Raw genomic sequence first — 18,235 nt, 5'->3', positions numbered from 1 at the left:
CCTCACCCCGGGCTGCTTAGGCCTTTTAAAACCGTGTGGGCAGCTATGGGAAGCAAAAGGAAGTGGAAAAACTGAAGAGCTAGAATGGAGCTTTGAAGAGGGCAGTGGGGGGTGAGGATCCTGGAAGACCTGGGTACTGTGCTCAATTTTTATTTTTTCCACCTTTTCTATTTTCTCTTGGTTCAGTAAAGAGTGTCCTGATGTCTCCCAAGTGACACAAGAATCATCAGTATAACTCAAAGCTGACTTCCCTCCCCAAAGTTGTTATGCTATTCCAGTCTTCATTTTTGCTTCATCTGTTTTATTTTAAACTTCAAAAGTGTCAGCTTCAGCCTCACATCTCTCTTCTAATGAAGTGCATATTTATGTAACAATGCCATGGTTAGTAAATGCCAGATCATTTTTTATAAATCACATATCCTAAAACAAGATGTTGAATCAAGAGGTGTTAAGTAAAGAATACAGTATTTATAATACTTTGTTATTTATTATCCGGCCTTCTCTTTCCCATTTCATAGTTTACAGTTAACAGGTTTTATCCTCAAGTTTTTATTGACTCTTCACTTTTATGACTTTTGGTCATATCGATTTCACGTCTGTAAATATCTAAGAGGATTCATTTTAGCATTGACGTTTCAGAGTTAATACCAGTTTTCTGTCTTATGCTTTATTTAGATTTCGACACAGCCCCAACTGCTGGTACCTGAGAGACTGGACTATCCACACCTGGATTAGGCAGTGTTTAAAATACGGTGCACAAGACAAAGCCTTATATACTCTTGTAAACAAGGTAACTGGTTTCCTGGAATTTGCAGCTTGTTTTCCTGAAGTTAGATGATATTACCTACAGAGAATAGAGCAAAGAATAGGGCAAGAAATAACTTCTGATGTTTATTTGCTTGCAGATATCCTTTTCAGAATGGAACTGAATATAAGTTAATCAACAGTTACGTATAAAAATTCCCATAGCTGCTGTTTTTCCACAGCTAGTGACTCGGAAATGACAGCTAAAACCAAAAGCGTATTCACAAGAGCTCTGCCCTGGTGGTTCATTCATTCTTGGTCCCTAAGATTTGGATTTCTTGCCTGGTTCCCTTTGGTAATGTTTAGGGAAAAAGACATGACCATTTTGGTAGAATGTGATCTCCAGAGTATTCAGACTACCTTGGACAGTTTTTAAAATATGAGTATTTCTAGGTTATTCAAAACCTGTCTGCTGAATTCTCAGACCCCTCTCCTTGGCCCCCAGAGTCCCCTATGATTAGGGTTTTTCTGAATGTTACATTCCACTAGGGTTCCAGTTTTCATTACCTCGATAGTATGAAATACAGTACAAAATAAGCAAAAATATGAATGTTATTTTTGTGAGTCTCAAGGTGTATAACCCTAATTTGACTCATGATAACATCTAAACAATATTTCTGTACAAACATTATCTGTATAATGTCACTGGGTCTTGTATGTTAAAACTTAAAAGGATATCATAATTTTGGGTTTTTTTCCCATAACTTGGGCCCAGTTCGACTAAATCTACATTGAGCCACAACCTTTAAAACAATGGCTTCTAAACCCTCTTTCCATTTCAGCACTTCTGAGGCATCCAATACAGCCTACTGTAACAGTGACTCAGTTCAGTATTGATTCACAGCCTGGGGGTTAGGACTGTCAGACTCTCCCCAGAGGTGATATTATTTGAAAAAATTCCTCAGGTGTTTCTGGTAGTTGGTGGAGGAAGAATAGGGCAGGGTGGGGAATGGAATGGTAGTTAATCCTACTCAAGTAAGATTTTAAAACATAAAAATATAGCCACAGTCTAGATCATTAGTAGTCAGATTTGATTGTGCATGAAAATCACATAGAAAACTCACTAAAACTTCAAGTTTCTGTGCCCTATTCCGAGAGATTCTGATTCTGTAAGTCTGAGGTTTAGAAATCTGCATTTTTTTTCTCTTTTTTAAGATTTTATTCATCTATTTTAGAGAGGGAGAGAGTGAGGAGAAAGAGGAGGAGGGAGGGAGAAAGAGAATTCCAAGCAGACTCCCCACTGAGTGTGGAGCTCAACTCAGGTCTTGATCTTACAACCCTGAGATCCTGACCTGACCCGAAACCAAGAGTTGAATGTCGAACCAACTAAGCCACCCAGGCGCCCCAGAAATCTGCTTTGTTAAAAGTACTGGTAGAAAATACTGAGGCAGATGCTAAAAGGTCCACACTTTGAGAAGTCTGGATTCTCAGATATTTAGCTGCTCATGAACAGAAGCTCAGTTAGTAATATATTGTTGGCATATTTCTAATGTCCTTAAAAACCATTGTAAGAAAAGAAAAAAAAAAACATTGTAAGAGTCAAGCAATAACAAGTGCTGGTGTGGACATGGTAAAAAGAGAAGCCTTGTACACTGTTGGTTGAAATGCACATTGGTGCAGCCACTATGGAAGACAGTATGGAGATTCCTCAAGAAATTAAAAATAGAATTTCCATATGATCCAGCAATCCTACTTCTGGTATATATCCAAAGGAAATGAAAATAGTATCTCAAAGAGATATCTGCACCCCCACGTTCAGTGGAGCATTATTCACAATAGTCAATCATGGAAGCAACCCAAGTGTTCACTGATAGATGCATGGATAAAGCAAATGTGGTGTGTATGTATACAGTGGAGTATTATTCAGCCGTATAAATGACAGAGGTCGGGATGCCTGGGTGGCTCAGTCATTGAGCATCTGCCTTTGGCTCAGGGTATGATCCTGGAGTCCCAGGATCGAGTCCCACATCAGGCTCCTAGTATGGGGCCTGCTTCTGCCTCTGCCTTTCTCTCTCTGCATCTGTCATGAATAAATAAATAAAATTTAATTTAAAAAAATTTTTTTAAAAATGACAGAGATCTTGCCATTTGTGACATAAGTCAGAGAAAGACAGATACCTTATGATCTCCCTTGTTTATGGGATCAAAAAAGCCAAACCCGTAGAAACAGGGTGCAGAATGGTAGATTTCAGGAGCTGAGCAGTGGGGAAATGAGATATTGGTCAAAGGGCCCAAGCTTTCAGTCAAAAGATGGTTAATTCTGAGGATCTAACATAACAGCATGTTGACTATAGTAAACAATAGTGTATTGGAAGTTGCTAAGATCTTATATGTTCTCATCACCACCACCACACACACACACACACACACACACACACACACACACACAATGGTGCTTATGTGAGATGCTGGATGTGTTAACTAACCTTATTGTGGTGATCGTAATCATTTTGCATGTATATGTGTATTAAGTCATCATGTTGTACACTTTAAACTTACATGATGTTGTTTGTCAACTATAACTCGATAAAGTTGAAGAAAAAATAAAGACCAGAAAATGCTGTATCATGTGATAATGTGCACTTCTTCATGAGAGTCCATTTTTGCATTGATTTTCATACTTTATAAAAGTAATTAGTGAATCAGTGGAGTATCAGGGCAGGGTTAGGGGGGCAGAGATTGTTGTTTTGGAGTTTTTTTGTTTTGGGTTTTGTTTTTTTTTTTTTAGCTTTGATAAGATATTAGAATTGAGCTTTATTTTTCACATATCAGTTGTCTTATATCAGACACCCACTCACAACTTTCTTATCCTGACCAAGTTCCAATTACCAAACCTCATGAGTCACAGCTTCTGTTTCACTGTCACAGATGCTGTAAAATGATAGCCAAATATCTTAAAGCTAATGGTGGCAGGTTTTGTCATGAATAATGCATAGGCATATATTATAAACTAAGTGAAAGTGGATATTTTTCTCTTATTTTCCTTTTATTTTCATTACCATTACAGGTCCAGTATGGAATTTTTCCTGATAACTTTACATTCAATTTACTGATAGATTATTTCATAAAGAAAGAAAATTACAAAGGTAAGAAACCAAACCCAGATCCATTTATAATGGGGCTTCAGCTTCTAAAGGGAAGCAAATACAGGCAATTTCCCTTTTTTTATTTCATAATGACCTCTCTTTATGTCACTCTTTCCATCAGAAATAGATACGTAGTTGATTTACCGTACCACTTGCCAGATAGGGAATCATATCCAGATTTTTTTCCTCCGAGTTTCTCAAGTTTATTTGTTCATGTCTCTACAAAGGACAAAGAATTTAGTTAAGCCATAAACCTGCCTGAGCTTACATGGCTGGTTAAGATTATAATAATGCAATTTATTAGTTTGACTCTTTTTAGTACCATTTGCTAACTTTGTTTAATTTAAATCATAGTTGTTATTCTATGTGAAATGGAAGACTATAAAATCAGTTGATTTCCTGGGAAGAGTAGTACCCTTGGAAAGTCCTTTTACCTCCCCAGGCTTTTGTTTCCTCATCTATAAGTAATATCTGAGGTCTCTTTACCTCCGAAATTCCTTGATCCTGGGCAGTTAATTTGAAGTGACTCTTCACTTCTACTACAATAAGGGAATCTAAGGAAGATGAGGGTTGCAGCACACTGTACAGAGGAGTCAGGTGGACCCCGGCCAGTGTCCGTGGGTTAGAGAATCATAGGACAGCATGTGTGTGCTCGTGGCTGTACGGACAGTGAAGAAAGAAAGAGGAGCCTTGCCATTGTGTAAAGGCACAGACCAGCTTTCCTCCTCCTCCCCCATTTCATCCTCAGGCTTGGTGCTGAGGGCCCTGAGGGTAATTGCTACCTCAGGATTGTGGGCACTTAGGGATTTATGACAACTGTGATTCCTGCCATTGGGTTCCATCCCCTCATCCCTGCACACCAGCACCAATGGCCTTTCCCAGTGCATCCGTACTCAGTGCTTAGGCTGGGCACTGGTCACTCTTGGCCTGAGTGTGGGTACCTCTCTCCTTTCTCTCCTCTGGACTTCTGAGTTATCTTCTCTCTCAAAAGGCTTCCCGTTGTTGACTGCCAAAGAGTATTTGCCGTATATTATTTTTTGAAATGTCAATTATCCCTTCTTGTCTATTTCTTATTCAATTAGTTTTAAACCTACATTTTCTGAATTCAAGTGGAAGAGAATTAATTAGCTTTTCTGTTTCCAAATCTATGCTCCATAAACTTCAGATTTAATAGTATATCATTGGGGAGTTTTTAGAAGCAGTTTTCTCTCTTCATTCTCTCTTTAAAGGGCATGTTGGAAGGGTCACAGGACTTTTTTTTCCCCCTAAATGCACGGTAAATATTTATTTAATATTGAGGATTTCTAAAAATAAAATTTTAATGAAGATTACTGTCATTTATGGCCAAAATTTAGAAAAAATTATACTTTTTATTGTTAATAGGATAGGAAATAGCAAAGTACATAAACAAATATGGAAGAAAAGTTAATTAATTCTATAGGCCAATCTAATTTCACTTCCTAGGCTGAATGAAATGCAGAATATAAGTAAAAGATAAAATAAGTTTGATTTATTTTTCATGTGTAATTTTGGATTCATTAATGAGCAGTTGAAAAACCAGGTTTTTTTTAAACTGGATTTTATCTTTAAATTGTGTTCTTTTAAAATATTGGTTTGTTTGGGATTGTTGTTTGTTTTAAATCTCTTCCAAGTCCTTATTTGCTACTGACTTAGTAGATGACTTGCTGGTCTTTCTATCTCAGTTTCCCCATTTGCAAAAAGAATATAGAAGTTCTTGCCTGTGGTCTCATTTAGAACCATGACTACATGCACAAAGCCAGCTGGCTAGGAACAGCTGCAAGTCAGTGCTAACTCTTATAATTATGATTATATGCAAAAATTGGTTAACACAGCAACTTAGTTAGTCAAAAACATTTGTTGTGCCTGTTTTATGTGCTGGCACCATATTTTAAACCAATATTAACATTCTCTAATTTAACAACAAATATTAAGGGAAAGAAATGGTCTGAACTTGATTTTCTTGGCTTCCATCTATGTTGTGGAATCTTAAGGGAAAATAAAAATTGCTCAAGATCTGATCTGCTATGATCAGCGCTCATGTGGTAACAAATATCTTACATTGTATTTTATAGTCAAGGGCTTATAATTTATGAATGAGCATTTCCTTTCCATTCTTTCAAAGCCTTTTTAAGCTGACCCTGATTATTCTTTTTATAGTCATCAGTTTTCTGTCCCTGAAATGATACCTGGGATTTAGGATCATCTCTAGCATTTATCTTCTTTTGCCCCAACAGAAAGAAGGTTCCGGAACACAGAATGGGGCAGTCAGCCCAGTTTCTACTCTGCTTGTCCCGGGGGCCTGGAAAATATATTTGCCTCCTTTCTGTATGCCTTAGCTCTTCCAGCTGATGGACATGATGCATTAAATTTGCTTCACAATTTATGAGGCATTTTTATATGTACTATCTTGAGGGACTGCCCAATAGTCTTTTGAAGTAGGTGGGACAAATGGTATCTTTTATCATCACAGGGATGATACTGGGAGAAGTTAAGAGAACTTAAGTGGATTATTCCATTTCCTCAAGAACACTGGTCCCAAAGCACCTGACTTAGTATGTAATAGTACAACAGAAGCTAAAGACTTGGGAAAGATCTAGTTTGTGAAAGAACTAAGATCAGAGCTCACATATTTTGCTTCTTAATTCTATTTGTTTTTCTGTTGTGCCCCACTTTTTGAGTTTATAGTTAAATACAGATTTGGTGATGTTACCTGAAAGTAATTCCCTCTCATTTTTACTTTGATCTTTTTGCCAGATGCTTTATCCGTGGTTTTTGAGATCATGATGCAAGAAGCCTTTGAGGTACCTTCCACCCAGCTTCTGTCCCTCCATGTGTTATACCATTGCCTGGCCAAGAAGACAGACTGCAGTGTAAGTGGTCCCGAGAGCCTGAGAAGCACGCGGTGACTCTTCAGCGGGGCTGAGGTGGCCATGACCCCACCATCAGAATCTGACGTGGGGCTCTGTGGCCCACAAACAGCCAGGAACGAGTGTTCCCTCTGTACATTCTAGCTACCGGTTTTTTGGCAGAGCAGAGCTGAACGTTCCTCCACATGAAAGAATCTCAAGAAAAAGTCCTTAAGCACATTTGAGACTTGAGCTAGGCCGAATGCCCCCCGGACATTGAGAAATGGGTAACCGATTGTCAGCGACAGTTGGACCTGGTATCAAAGAAGCAGTGGGGCGGCTAACTGACCAACACCTCAGGCGTTAAATGCTGATGGTTCGGTTGGTATCAGTCTCTTCCTGAGGTCGCTCTGGTCAGTCCAGAATATCAGGTTTTGGTTTCCTCTCTTAGGTTAGGCTATTTAATCATTGTTGATTGTTATCCTAAGAATATCAACAGGAATAGCAACTAATACTTAAATAGTACATACTCTGCACCAGGCTGCATTCTTGGGGTCTTAAATTTATGAATGCATTTAATCCTCACAGTTCTATGTGGATGAGAAGCCTGGAGCACTGACTCGTTATGTAATAGCCACCCAGCTAGTAGGTGATGAAGCCACATGGGGAGGCCAGGCAGTCTGCCCTGCAGTCTACCCTCAACTTCAAATATAGCATCAAAAAATACTAGTTTTGGTAGGAACTGAAAAGGCCATCTAATCCAGCTCACATTCTAAAGAATGTATGGTGTGTTTAGCTTTTCTAAGAGGAGTGTCATAGCCTATGGCATACCTCACATTTATTAGTTCTTTAAATTTATATTGGGCAACTACTGCCTTCCATACATTACCAAGTACTGAATATATGATGGTAAACAGACATTCTCTGCTTCCAGCCAAAGAACAAAACAGGCATTCAGAGCAAAACAAATACGTGAATATAAAACTATAGCTATAATGAGTACTACAGAGACATCTCGTATGACAAGCATATATTTTAGGGAGTTTTTGTTTGTTTGTATTCTAAACTTAGGTTAGGAATGGCTTCCTTGAGGAAATGTGTTTCTTGAGTTAGTATTTGAAAGATGAATGGGAATTAACTAGCTGAAGGGAGGAGGAACAATCCAAAAAGAGAAAATAACACATGCAAAAGCCCTGTGGCAGGAAGAACATGGTGAGCCGAAGGGCTGGAGGAAGATAAGAAGACGGCCAGTGTAAATGCAGCAGAGAGCATGATAGGAAGGGCATGGGATGAAGTGAAGTGGGAGGATGCTTTGGGTGTTCCAGCAGTGAAGGGGAGTGGGGGGCAGAGGGGAACCATGAGGGCCCTGGCGCAGCGGCACCTGATTCTGTCCATGGTAGTACATGCAATAGAAGCTGCAGGTGTCTTACATTAACTTATAAATAGCTTTTCTTATAAGCAGCAGTGGTTGTAGTATTCTCAGAGAATCAGCAGAAAAATCTATAAGACGTTCACTTGTTTGTTTTCATCCATCTTTTTAAAAGTCCCTTCACAAGTGTCACTGTTTGGGCCGCCATCACCACCCCTGCTCCATTCCTAGAGCAGCAAGGATACCACTCTTTAGGCTTTTTTACCCTATTGCATTTTGATACTTTAGATCATGTTTTTCCCTAAAGAAAAGAAAAAAATATTTGAAAGCTCCTTATTTATTATTCACCAGGTCCCTTTCCATGCAGTTGATGTGGAGGAGAGTCAAACCTTGGGGCGATTTGCTTTTGAAAGTGAAATGCCCCGGCCCTCAAACACCGGCTCTTTCATTTATCTGGTACACACAAGTGCCTGGGGAGGCTTTGTTTCTTTCCCAAGATCTTTGCTTTTTTCAAAGGTTGAGAAAACTCTTAAAGAAATTACCCTCGTACTGCACAAAGATCATTCCCAGTAAAGAGATTTCGGTGCCCATTAACACCTGGGGCGCCTCCCCTACCCCTGGCTGCGACTGTGGCCTGTGTGCCTCATTCATTCTGTGCCTCCTCCTGGATCTCTGACTGCAGAGCCCAGTACAGGACATCTGAGCTTTGTGTTCTTTACTTTCAAGCCCGAACAAGGGCCCCGGCCGAGATGGATTTGTTCGGCACCAAGATCACAGCTCTCATTGTCTGGGGAGTTGCCAAGGCTGCTGTCCTCTGAGCCCAGCATTTACAGCAACACCCCTGTCGCTGCTCTTACTACTCTGCAGCAGGCTGAGCAGTGCTTGTATTCTTGCCCCCTTTCCCCTAAGTCTCAAAAGGCTCCAATTTTACTGAAGTGTAATTTTGTATCCTGGGTTGAAAGAAATGATCGCTAAGTGTTTCTGATTGTCCAATTTATTTTTAAGAGGCACAGATCTATCTAAAAGCAACCTAATAGTCTTATTTATTTTTATATTATGAAGTAGGAGTCTTATCATCGCTGAATTGTTTAAAATTCAAAGGCTTGCCCCAGCGTGTCGTAGCAATGTGAGTGAATCTTTATTGATTGTCTCCAGGCAGTGTTGGTCCAGAGAGTACTCTTTATTCTTGTTTTGTTTTGCTTTTCTGATTGCAGAAGGAACTGTTATTCTTTTCTAAAAATACAGAAAATAATGAAAAGTATAAAGAAAAAATCAGAATTGCTCATAATTTTACTACCCAGAAATCCACCAACAACATACGGGGTATTTCTTTTCTGTATTATTTGTTAAACATAAATATCTTTTATTCATAAAATTAGTATTATTATATACCTATAGCTTTGTTATTTTGCTTTATTTTTTTAACTTAATGCTACATCATGTTTTTCCCCTATTTAAAAGTCATTTAAAATCAGTTTCTTGCATAAATAAAGTATTCTTTGCTTGGCTGGACCATGATCTGACTTATTCTCTTGCAGTGGGAAGAGGAAAGGAACTTTGGTGCATCCCTGTTACTCCCAGGCCTAAAGCAAAAGAACTCGGTGGGGTTGAGTTCCCAGTTGTATGGCTATGCACTTCTTGGTAAGCTAAGTGATCCTGATAAATATTGTTCTTCGTGGACAGAACTGATGCATTCTTCTACTTGTAATAAACTTTTATTTCAGTATAACTGTGAAATTCCAATAACAGCTTTCATTTTTAGATACAAAAATAGACCTTAATAGCCTTTCAGGTATGAGCTTATACTTTAAGAGACTGTAAAAAGGGTTCTAAAACCTGTTTACCACTGGTGAGGTGAAAACTAGTCCTCGTGGCTTTAGATCATATTTAGTGGTAATCAGTGTGAGGAAGGGATAAGGAAAGGAAAGTTCTGGCCCTCTTTTGGGAGAACCAGCCAGTAAAATCTTTCCCAGTACTAAAAAGGTCTTTCTGTTTCTTTTAGACCTAAAGTCCAGGAGGTAAATTAAGAGTTAGTGTTGAACGCATATCCTTGGTATTATTTCCAGGTGAGCGAAGGGACACTCAGCACATCTAGTAGCACTTTGGGAAAGCAGAGAGATTCATTGGCACAAGGTGACTGTTCCATGAAGGGGGATGGCTCCTTTACTTTCATGCCCTGATTGCATTGCAAGTCAGGTCAGGGGGATGAAGCCTCAAGAACCTGGGTTTTGTAGAATCAGGGCAGATAACATGTATCCTAACTGTGTGTAAAATGTGTCCTGATTTACAGAAGTCTGTTAAATGCATATTATTTCACTATGGTTCCATTCTCTCTTGAGTAGACAGGCTGTTTCAGAAGGCACCTTCTCTTGACCATACGCTGCTTTGACTTACCTTCATTTTATGGAAATCATCAAAGTTTCTGCAGTTTTAAAATTGATCTTCACCAGCAACATGTTGGTGTGGCATTCTTAGATGCCGGTTCTGATACAGACTGATGTAGGGAGAGGAATTTCAGAGTTTATCAAATGGCTGTCAGATTAGCAAAGGATTGACCGCTCCTTTTAAACGTTGTTTTCTCCTTTACACCGTCTACTTTTTTGCTATTGACTTATGTGGTCTGTCCTTGCCTTCAGGTGAGCACTCAGGGCTATTAGACTGTAGGTAAACTGTTGAGGGAGTTGTCAGGGCTAAGAAAAAGGACGTTGTTGCTGTTGTTTCTGCGCAGAGGCCTTGGTGCTTGGGGACTGGCAGCTGTCCCATCAAAAGCCCTTTGCTCTCACCATGTCCTGTGCTGTGCAGCCTCACTCAGCCCCAGTGGAAGCAGCTTCCCAGAATGTGACTGCAGTCCAGCCCCAAACATCTTAAAAGGCTAAAATTAGCCGTCACCTGATAAGCTTTGCCTATTTATGTCCTACTAGAGCCTTCCCAAATCCTCCTTCCCAGAAAAGATAAGTGAAGGTGGCTTTAAGACCTGGCAGCTCAAGGTGACTTTGGCCATTAGTGCAGAGAGGGCTTCTGTTCCACAGAAACACAGAGACAGCCCCCCACCCCACATGAGGACCCTGTGTCTAGAGTCCACATCTTAAGCTCCAGTTGTGATGGTTTGAGGCACCAAGAAACACATTCATGTCCCAGGATCCAAAAAAGATGATGAAGACTTTATGATTTAAGTGCTGATGAAGTTCAAATAAAGGAAGAAAGAACAAAATGAGGTGGTTGGTTTTTTTTGTTTTGTTTTTTTTCCATAAGAATAGTTGATGGGAGGTGTTTTGGAGCATTTTGAAAAATGTCAAACATTTGCTGGCGGGGAAAGTTGTCATATGTTGACAAGATATTCACTGTAGGAGAGTTGTGGGATTTCTTTTTCTGAGGAAGATTTTGTTCTTGAAGCAAAAATAGTATTTCAGTTGTTTGACTCGTTTTATAAGAGTAGTTCCACTTAAAGAGACAGCTATATCAATCTCTCTAATAAATTCCCCTCTGCCCTGTGATTCATACATCCTCATGATAATTTCCACCAGCCCAAATTAAAAAGAAGAAAAGCAGATTCATACAATTTTATATTAAAAATGGATTCAGTGAATTTCAGCATATTTTTCATCGTCTATCTGAAATGGCACCAAGTCGTTGGATGGGATGAGGCTCTTGGTACAAATTGGAGATGCTTCTTCTCCATTTCTAGAGTGGCCAGGTGCACATTCACTTTTGCTTTCGAGTCTTCAGCCTCAGACATGGTGGGAAGCCATAGCTGAGGCTTCTTCATTATTCTTTTTGGCCACAGGGAAGGTGGAGTTGCAGCGAGGGCTGCGGGCTGTGTACCATAACATGCCCTTGCTGTGGCAACCTGGCTACCTTGACAGAGCCCTTCAAGTGATGGAGAAGGTGGCCTCGTCCCCGGAGGATGGAAAGCTATGTGCGGAAGCGGTAAGTCCCTCAGTCCTAATCCAGTGAGCTTTAGCAGTCTCCTGTTCCTTGTAAGCCAGCCTGTGAATTTGTTTTCATGGTCTTCCCCTCCCCCGACTTCCTTTTCTTCTGTAGAATCATGTACTTACCTGGTTGAAAAGGAATGAAAAACCATGCACATTCTCAGTGTTACTAACAACAAGTATTAGAGGACAAGATTACTGTTGATCCTATAGCTCACTGTTTGGGAGGAGCACTATCCCTCTTCCCCCAAATTTAAACTGAGTTCAGTAAAATACTGCCCACTCCACTGCCCCTTCCCCCGGTAAAATCTGAGTGGTACCTCAAAAAGAAGTTAATGTTTCATTTTTAATTTTTGGCATTTCTGTACCCTTGTAGTCCCGGGAGACTCCGTGGCAATTATGTTCACCCATAAAAGCCTTCAAGAAACGAATCTGGGGACTAGAGATGGCACAGTCTTGTTTTGCTTCCATCACACCATTCTGTGGTGGGGAAATGGGGATCGGATGTTCCTTTCAGAGTTCTGAGGGGTTCACTTTGCTTGCACTAGGCAGCTATCTTCGCACCAGCCCCCATATGCGTCTCTCAATCACCTGGGACTCTGGAGCCTAGGAAGCCACTGGACTCAGCTCAGCTCAGGCTACAGGACACGGAGCATCCTTACGCCCCACAGGCAGCCAATGTCTGCTCCTGTCCAAGCAGCTGTCACGGGAGGGGACCTGGCTAGACGTTGTTTATTGCATTACCAGGGTGTTAAAGTTAACTTTGAGCTCATTCTTGGTTTTGCCTTGACGCCAATCACTAGGACTCACTCCTTGGCTTCATTCTAGGCGTGAGATGCATCCGTCTGGTACCTGTATTGACCAGATACTAATGTCTAATAGATCATCATGTTCTTTGGCAGACACTGGTAACAGAACGTACACATTCCTAGACATGGATTCATACTTAGCCCTGCTGTAGTCAATTCTAGTGGTCAGAAACACAATATTACATAGAAATTCTGTGCCAGTGAAATACTCCTTCCAATCTGAGCCAGATTTGCGTACTTTGTGATCTGTCTTAATAGGAATGTGATTCCCAATGTCAGCAAGATTGGAATATATGTTGGATTTGGGTATCAGGTATTAAAGGGCCTTAGTGTTTTCTGGATTGTTGTTCTAATGCGACATGGTCTGAATTAATCAGTGTCCAGGTAGGTGCTCGTGCTGGCCTTGAGGTTGTAGAACCTCTGGGGATTAGGCCCCACATTGGTCGAGGGAAGGTGTGCCCCAAAGTGGATGTGGTGGGGGAGAGAGGCCAAAACAAAAAGAAACCTTCTGTTTTATAATTTCCTTACCTTGCAAGTTTACAGAAATCACCTTCTTAGAGTGAATTCCACGTATGCCTGTCGAATCCCTATCAGCGGCTTTAGATCATATTTAGTGGTAATCAGTGTGAGGAAGGGATAAGGAAAGGAAAGTTCTGGCCCTCTTTTGGGAGAACCAGCCAGTAAAATCTCTCCCTAAGTTACAGATGCCCCATGAGCTATATACTCTTTCTGTGAAGGAAGCTTGCTGGGTTCAGAGGCTCTCCCGCACATTCAGAATGGTTCTCTGTTGGTTGTGCTCTGCGGTGGTTTTTCTCCTCCCAGTTGCAAACCAGTTGAGGAAGAACGCCGACGTGGAAGAGGGGATTCTTTGAGTCCCCATGGAACTTAATGTTTGGATCCCTCCCTGGCTGACTAAAGGTGAAATCCGATGCCCCTGTGCTGATTCATTCACAGATGATTCTGAGCTTGCTTATTCGTACCACAGTTTTGGGCTAGGTTGTCCCTGCCATCGGACGGGGTATTCCTGATGTAAAATCATAGCCACATCTCTTTCTGATAACTTTCTAAGAGCAAGAGTTCACAGGTTTGCAGACTCCAGGTGTCCCTTCCCTTCCCTTGCCCAGCCTCTCTTCGTGGTGTGTTTTCAGGGCCACGGTTTAGTCCCTGCCCCTCTTTCTGTTCCACAGCTGGCTGTGCTGGACAGAACGCTGACGGCTCTGACTGCCCCGGCCCCGCAGTCTTCAGAGGAGCAGCCCCGAGAAGGGGAAGACGGCCAGGGCTCAGGAGACCTGCTGGAGCAGCTGGACATAGAGGAGACGGAACAGTCCAAGCTTCCCCGGTACCTGGAACGGTTTAAGGTGCGTTGTAGCAGAACGGAGCGGAGCCCCTCTCGGTTCTGGGCATCAAACGTGCCTCTCTGCCGTGCTGACAGGCAGTCCTTCCGTGCATCCCTGTCATACAAAGGCATGAAACACTGACATCGCAAATGAGGCTTCAAACAGGAAGCCGTCTTAAAAGAAACAAATGGAATTTTTATGTTCCTTTTTGTGCGTGAGCTAATGGGTCCCAGTTTTGTTCACTGGGGCAGCATGTCATTACGCAGTCATCCCTGACGCACCTGATGGCTGGGCACTAGCCTGCCGCCCCGGAGCAGTCGCCCAACTCCAGCTCCAGGTGGAAAGGATCTGGTCATTTGTCCATAGTGCACCAATGTGCTTCATGACCCAGAAACCCAAGTGGAAATTAGCCAGATCTGAGTATGTTGGAGATGAGATGCAGGCATTACCTCTGGCTTGGCTTAGTGTTGTGCACTCGGGCCCTCAGAATATTTTTTTGAACTGCATGGAAGATGTAAACGAGTTTCCACTGTTTCTTTTTCAAACAGCCAGGAGCGCTCAAGCTGCCTTTGGTACTTTCAACTACATGCCCCAAAATACTCTGTGATCCACGTCAGGGGAGAAGGGCTGTGTTGGCAGGTTAACCCCTTGGGCCCTTCCTTGCTTTGCTTCTCGTCTATTAAGTGCAAAGAGAAAAATGTGCTGCCTGATGAATTTTTTTTAAATAATAAATTTATTTTTTATTGGTGTTCAATTTGCCAACATACAGAATAACACCCAGTGCTCATCCCATCAAGTGCCCCCCTCAGTGCCTGTCACCCATTCACCCCCACCCCCCCTTCCCTTCCACCACCCCTAGTTTGTTTCCCAGAGTTAGAAGACCTTCCCATCCATGCCAGCTGTCCTCGTGTGTCATTTTGGGGCAGAGAAGTGTCATTTTGTGTGATCACCACAGAGATCTATTCAGCAATGCTCTGGAACAAACTATGGGACAGCTCTGTCCCCATGTTATGAGGATTCTTCTGTACTTGGAGCAGTAATTCTGTAAAGTCTTCATTCAAGGTCCCTCTTTTAGAATTTGAAAACCGAGAAAGAAACGTTAATCGGTATTAGGTACACAGAGAATTGGCGGCTAAGAACTTATGGACCTATCTGTGTACCTCTTAACTTTGCAGTGTAGGAAAGGCTAAAAAACAAAACGTGCTGCCACAACGCTCCTAAAAATGACTGCCTCTTCCTCTTATTTCTTACATATTTAATCACGGAGACTAGAAACCCGTGCTGCATTAAATTCTCAGTCCTCATTCTTCTATACATGCATTTTTTTTGAGAATCAAAAAAAAAAAAAAAAAGAGAGAGAGACAAAATTTGCTAGCTCCCGGCTGAGTATTAGGCACCAGTGCATTACATTTGTCTTTACTGTAGCTCTGCGTGGGGGATGTCGCTTTTCCCATGTTACATGACACCAAGGCTGAGAGGAACTGGCCCATAAGTGACTGCTTCGGGATTTGAACCAGAAGTTCACGGACTCAGATTTGAGTCCTTATCTGCTGTCCCAAGCTGTCTCCTTGGCCCCAAACCACGGGGAAAGTGACATCAGAAAGAAATAATTCTCACTGTACATTTCTTTTTCTTCCCGTTGCCTGAATTTTCATAGTCTCAGGTAATTTGTTTGGGGGTCCGGTCCCTTTTTACAGGACTGACCCATCACACTGGGCTGTAGCCACCCCTTGACGCGTGGATCCTGCCCACCTCCCGCCTCCTGTGGGAGCAGGCCTCATCACCTGTGCCCCTGACTGTATTTGGTTATGGAACATGGGAATGTGTGGCATAGGCTACAGCTGGACCTTAAGTGGCTCTCTCCTGATGGTCTACATCTTGAAGCACTTAAGGGGATTAGTGTTTTTAGTCCTTTGCTTCTCCAGGAATACAATACCGACCAAACCAAGATGCCATTTCAGATGGAGCCGTAAGCAGTCAGTTTGTAAAGGCTGACCTGCAATGGAGCACAGCAGGTGGGGGCTTGAAATAGTGCGAGCACTCATGGGAACTGTTTAGCATGCCATTAGTAAAAAAATTCTTGAAACGATTTCCATCTGTTGAAAGGAACCCTGGTTAGGCAAACATTTATCTCTATTATTCTGCAGGAAAAAGATAGGGACGGCCTTGCTGCCATTTATCAGCAGCTTCTGCCATTTTGTGTGCACCTTAGAGCTCTTTGCTCTGGGACTTTGCTGCTTGGTTTGGTGCAAGTCAGGGGAAATGTGGATTTGTTATACTTGTGCTTTCTTTGTGGTTTAAAACAAGAAAGTACATGGAGCATCACGGCATATGGAGTTCCATTTACTGTTTGTGAGTGAAGGGAGAGAAATCACACGTGGTGCATCTTTGCAAAATTGCTGGACTGAAAAAAAGAAAGGGGGGGGGCAAATGCAGTGTCTAGATGACAGGTTCCCAATACAATGCCTTTTCCTGCAAGCAGAATGTGTAGAGATTTTACAAGTGACTGCATATCTTTTCCTCTTTGTCTTCTCCTACCTGCATCCTCCTCCCCACCCCACCCCCCATCTCCTCTTGTTCTTTCAGGATTTGCAGTCTAAGCTTGAGGCCCTGGGCAGAGTTGAGTCAGAGAGCCTTTTGGCTCTGACCACGCGGCTCATCCAGGAGCAGCTCCCCACCTGTGAAGCCGAGGACATGGCCACCTATGAGCAGAAGCTGCAGCAGTGGCATCTGGAGCGGGTGCACTTGATTCAGAGGGAGCAGGAGCAGAGGGAGAGGGCAAAGCGGGAGCATGAGGCCCGGAGAGCAGCAAAGGCAGCTGCCTCACAGGCCCGTGGGGCCCCGGCGCCCACCACCAGAGCCTCTCTAGAGCCCTGTCCTGAGATTCCCAGGGACCATGCGGCGGCCTCGGCCCCCTCCGCCTGCCTGTCCTCCTAAAGCAGGCCGTTTATGGTATCAGAGCCACAGTGTTCAACGTCCTAAGGCAGCGTGACTTCCCATGAGATGCTGAGAAAGGCTGCAGAACTGTGAGTGGCCAGTGGTCAGACCGAAGCCCCAGCTAAACACCTTAGATGCGGTGCACCCAAGGTGTATGGTGGGGTCAGGGATCGACGTTTAACACAGAAGGTCCCTGATCCGAGGGCACCCGGGAGGCTCAGCGGTGGAGCATCTGCCTTTGGCTCAGGGCGTGACCCCCGGGTTCCGAGATGGAGTCCCATATCAGGCTCCCTACAGGGGCCTGCTTCTCCCTCTGCCTGTGTCTCTGCCTCTCTCTGTGTATCTCTCATGAATAAATAAATAAAATCTTCAAAAACAAAAGAAAGAAAGTTCCTGATCCATAGCAGTGGTGGAGGGAAGGGCCATGGTTCAACAACCTGGTGTCGAGCACAGGCTTCTGAATAGTCTCTCTCCCCCCAGGGGCAACTGTGTGTCTGGAGGCCTCGTCCCCCCAGCATCCTCCCCGCCTGAGCTGGGGGTGCGATGCCCACACGTCTCACCTTCTCCCTCCCCCGTGTCTCCTCCCTGTGGACATGAAGTTGGGAGAAATTGAGGACAAGAGTGAACACAGCACCACGAACCCACTGGCTTTCAAATTTCGGGCACCACCACTGACATATTTAGAATGGAAGGGCTTTTGAGGAGGAAGCTAGCTCTAGCCCTGAAGCCCCCTTGGCTTGGCTTCTCCATCTTGTTGGGGTAACTTCTTTCCAAAGCATTCTCAGCTTCCCCAAGGAGGTAAAGGCTTGCCTCTTGTGTCCACACGTGCACACATGTACAACCTGTCAACACCCATTTCGGTTGGAGAAGTCGTAGAAAACTAGAAGCAGGCTGGGGCTTGTGTGCATGGGTGATGTGGGTGATTGTGCAACTGAAACCGTTGGGAGGTGGAAATTCCTTCCTGAAGTTTCTCTGTGAAAGGGGTCAGGGGTGGCTCTTGCTTGCTGTGTAATTTTGCCTTTATGTACTGTGGCGTGCTGCTATCCGAGCTTGTGCTCTTTGATCAGGAACTGGTAGAAATAAATGTTCTGGGGTTC

The 18,235-nt window shown here is 42.8% G+C and overlaps 1 protein-coding gene across 6 annotated transcripts in view; it reads left to right on the top strand.

The window, feature by feature from the left end:
- Positions 1–18,235, top strand: part of MRPS27 (mitochondrial ribosomal protein S27) — an 87,716-nt gene extending 69,481 nt beyond the window's left edge. For all 6 annotated transcript variants that reach the window (XM_072826753.1, XM_072826756.1, XM_072826754.1 and 3 more), the window contains 7 exons: positions 676–790; positions 3,812–3,890; positions 6,666–6,781; positions 9,665–9,767; positions 11,911–12,053; positions 14,052–14,222; positions 16,788–18,235. In XM_072826753.1, the coding sequence (XP_072682854.1) occupies positions 676–790; positions 3,812–3,890; positions 6,666–6,781; positions 9,665–9,767; positions 11,911–12,053; positions 14,052–14,222; positions 16,788–17,138 (1,078 nt within the window). In that variant the 3' untranslated portion in view covers positions 17,139–18,235. The remainder of the gene's footprint in view (positions 1–675; positions 791–3,811; positions 3,891–6,665; positions 6,782–9,664; positions 9,768–11,910; positions 12,054–14,051; positions 14,223–16,787) is intronic.

Source organism: Canis lupus, chromosome 5 (genome assembly GCF_048164855.1).
Source record: "Canis lupus baileyi chromosome 5, mCanLup2.hap1, whole genome shotgun sequence".
Classification (NCBI taxonomy): Eukaryota; Metazoa; Chordata; class Mammalia; order Carnivora; family Canidae; genus Canis; species Canis lupus.
This window is presented reverse-complemented; position numbering and strand designations above follow the sequence as displayed.